General features: G+C 40.3%; 1 protein-coding gene across 1 annotated transcript in view; it reads right to left on the bottom strand.

Annotated features, from left to right (window-relative positions):
* Positions 1-1,116, bottom strand: part of LOC104412277 (VIP peptides) — a 4,894-nt gene extending 3,778 nt beyond the window's left edge. Inside the window, exons 1-2 of the mRNA XM_010022939.1 lie at positions 967-1,116; positions 492-596 (exon numbers count right to left, since the gene is read on the bottom strand). Coding sequence (XP_010021241.1) covers positions 492-596; positions 967-1,094 — 233 coding nt within the window. The 5' untranslated portion in view covers positions 1,095-1,116. The remainder of the gene's footprint in view (positions 1-491; positions 597-966) is intronic.
* Positions 1,117-2,640: the final 1,524 nt, after the last annotated feature.

Below are 2,640 nucleotides of genomic sequence, written 5' to 3'. Positions count from 1 at the left end.
CGGTTGTTGTTGTGGGGGGGTGTGGGGGGTGGGGGGGGGGGGGGGGGGGAACAATTATTCTTTTTTGGTTTTTCTTTAAACCAATTATTTCTTAATTTCTCTGAGTATTCCCCTGTTGTTATGTAAGTATTGAGTAATCAATCATTTTGCATTTACTTTTGCCATTCATCTGCCAAGCTAGTAAAAACACTACCAGATGAAAAAATTCGCAAATTGGTATAATAATCATTATAACATTGCCAGCATTTATCAGTAGTGCTATGTGCGGTGTCCATTTCTCTGCCCCTCACAGCTGTATCAGGAATAAAGAGCAACATACGCATTTAGTAACAAATACTAAGTTCTTATATAGGATTTTCAGCTCGCCCATCATTATATCAGTTTGTCTTTCATTATCTCTAAATCAAAAAATTGAGAACTTAAGCACAGAAGGGTAAAAGATTGCCAATGAAGCCAGCTAGGACAAAAATCTACCTAATGTGTCACCTCACCTAACTCGTTTTCTAATAAGCGAATGCAGATATCTCTTCACAGCAAGTTTAGCCAAAAGATGGCTGTAGACACTGGTGAAAATTCCATCAGCATGCCTTGCATTTCTGAAATGGACAATAAATAAACTCTACAACACAACCTGGGTTCATATCATTTTGATAACCTTCATTTTGTAAATATACTGCTTTCCTTATCTATCGTACACACTGAATTAAGCTAATTTCATAAAACAACTTCCAGATTTTCACAATATACTTTCTAGCCCTTCCTGGCAAGTGAATGAATTCATCATGCTAGAATGGCAATGCAATCAACATTTCTGCAGACATTCCTACTGCAACCAGAGGCCATGTGCTTTTTTTCCCTGTAATTGATTATCCCTTTCCTATTTCTCAGTTTGAAAATGTGACCAATTTTTTGACGTAATTCAAGTAGCGTGTCATCATTTGTATTTATGACAATAAAGAAACTCACCTATCAATAATTCTGGACAGATCAAAATAGAATTTCTCATTTTCAGGTAGTGTGTTCTGCAAAATGTCTGATTCAGACTTTAATGACCCATGGGCATGGTCATGTTCACTGGCTCCATCAAATGGCATTCTGTTTCCCAATCTGTTGGAGAAGGAAATCATGTCAAGTACAGTCAGCTGAGGATGTGCAACACTTCACTGCAGCTTATAGACTGGTTTCTGTCAAAATGCACATCTACCTGCTTTAATCTGTGAGGCATTTTAAAGTAGGCTGGATAAAACAAAAATCACTTTCAGGTATAATCCATGCTCAGTAGCAACCGACGTAACAGATCATTCCCTCTAATGCACATTTTCTAGACGTAGGTTGTCAGTGCTCACAAGTTTTTCCAGTGAACAGTGCATAATATATGGCAATTACAGCTCAAGTCACAAATATATTTTATATAAACAGTGGATGGAATTACAAGCCTCCACCAATGCAAAGTGAAAACAGTCCCTGCAAAGTACTTACCTTCCAATTAAGACTTAAAACATGCATTGAAATGCAGTATGAAACAGTATTAGGCCGTGTCTAGAGAAAGTAAATACACCTTCAAGAACTTCAAACTAAATATGAAGTACAGGCATGTATCTTTACATGGGTTTATTCTCTCATGTTTAAATTAATTTGCTAATTGCAAGTTAAAAAAGGTTCACATTTAATCTCTTAATCATGGCAATTGCTCTATATAAACTGATTTACAGTTACTTCATATTTTCATAACCTGCTGTTTCTTATGGTTTGTCGTATTTTGTCAAGGGCAATTTGACTGTGCAGCAGTAGTTTGGTATCAGATGTTTCTTCTAGCTGCTCTTATGTTCAGTGGCAGACAAGAGGCTCCCATTACTACAGTAAAACCCTGCATGTGATGATGTGCAAAAAATACATTCTAAAACTAGGATAGGTTACTGTCACTGTAATTTTAGCTATTATTCATTATATCTATTAGTGCTACTTATATATCTGAGGCATGTAACACTTCTGCCTGGTAAAAAAAAAAAAAAAAATAAAGTCGTGTAAAATAAGCCAGCTCAAGTCACTTTTTGAAATCAGTGACCATGCTGTTTTGCTATACTGTTTTCCACTGGTCTTTTACACTTTATGTTCCTCTTGCCGAAATGTAAAATCTACATTTCTGCCATCTGACTTAATTTAGTTCGACAGCTAATAACAGCTTCAACAATTGAAAGCATGCAGCAGTACTAAAACTACACGAGTCCATACAGACCACTTCCCCTTATTCGTGATGAAGGAATTTTTAGTATTCATATTAGTCGGAGGTAAAGGAGATTTCACGCAAGAAAAGCCCGGGCTGCTTAGATGGACGTGCATTGTCTCCTGCAGCACATTTCGACACACGTCCTCTGCTGGTGCGTGTCTCGGGGCTTTTAAAAGGCAGGTTGGTGGGCACCAGCCGGGCTCGGCCAGCGATGCTCCACCCCAGTCTGGGGCGCGGAGATGCGCACCTGGGCGAGCACCCCGACGGGGAGCGCAGAGCCGCTCTGTGTGCTGGCTGGGAGAGCAGCACAGTGGAAGACTGGTGCTTCCCACAGCCCCCTCGGCCTCTCCTGCGGAGGGCAAGTCCCGGCGGCGCCCGGAGCGGAGCAGTGTGCGGGGCGGAGCGCGGCCCTT

Source organism: Nestor notabilis, unplaced genomic scaffold (genome assembly GCF_000696875.1).
Source record: "Nestor notabilis isolate BGI_N333 unplaced genomic scaffold, ASM69687v1 scaffold32589, whole genome shotgun sequence".
Classification (NCBI taxonomy): Eukaryota; Metazoa; Chordata; class Aves; order Psittaciformes; family Psittacidae; genus Nestor; species Nestor notabilis.
Note: the sequence above shows the minus strand (reverse complement) of the source record. Positions and strands in the feature narration are given on the sequence as shown.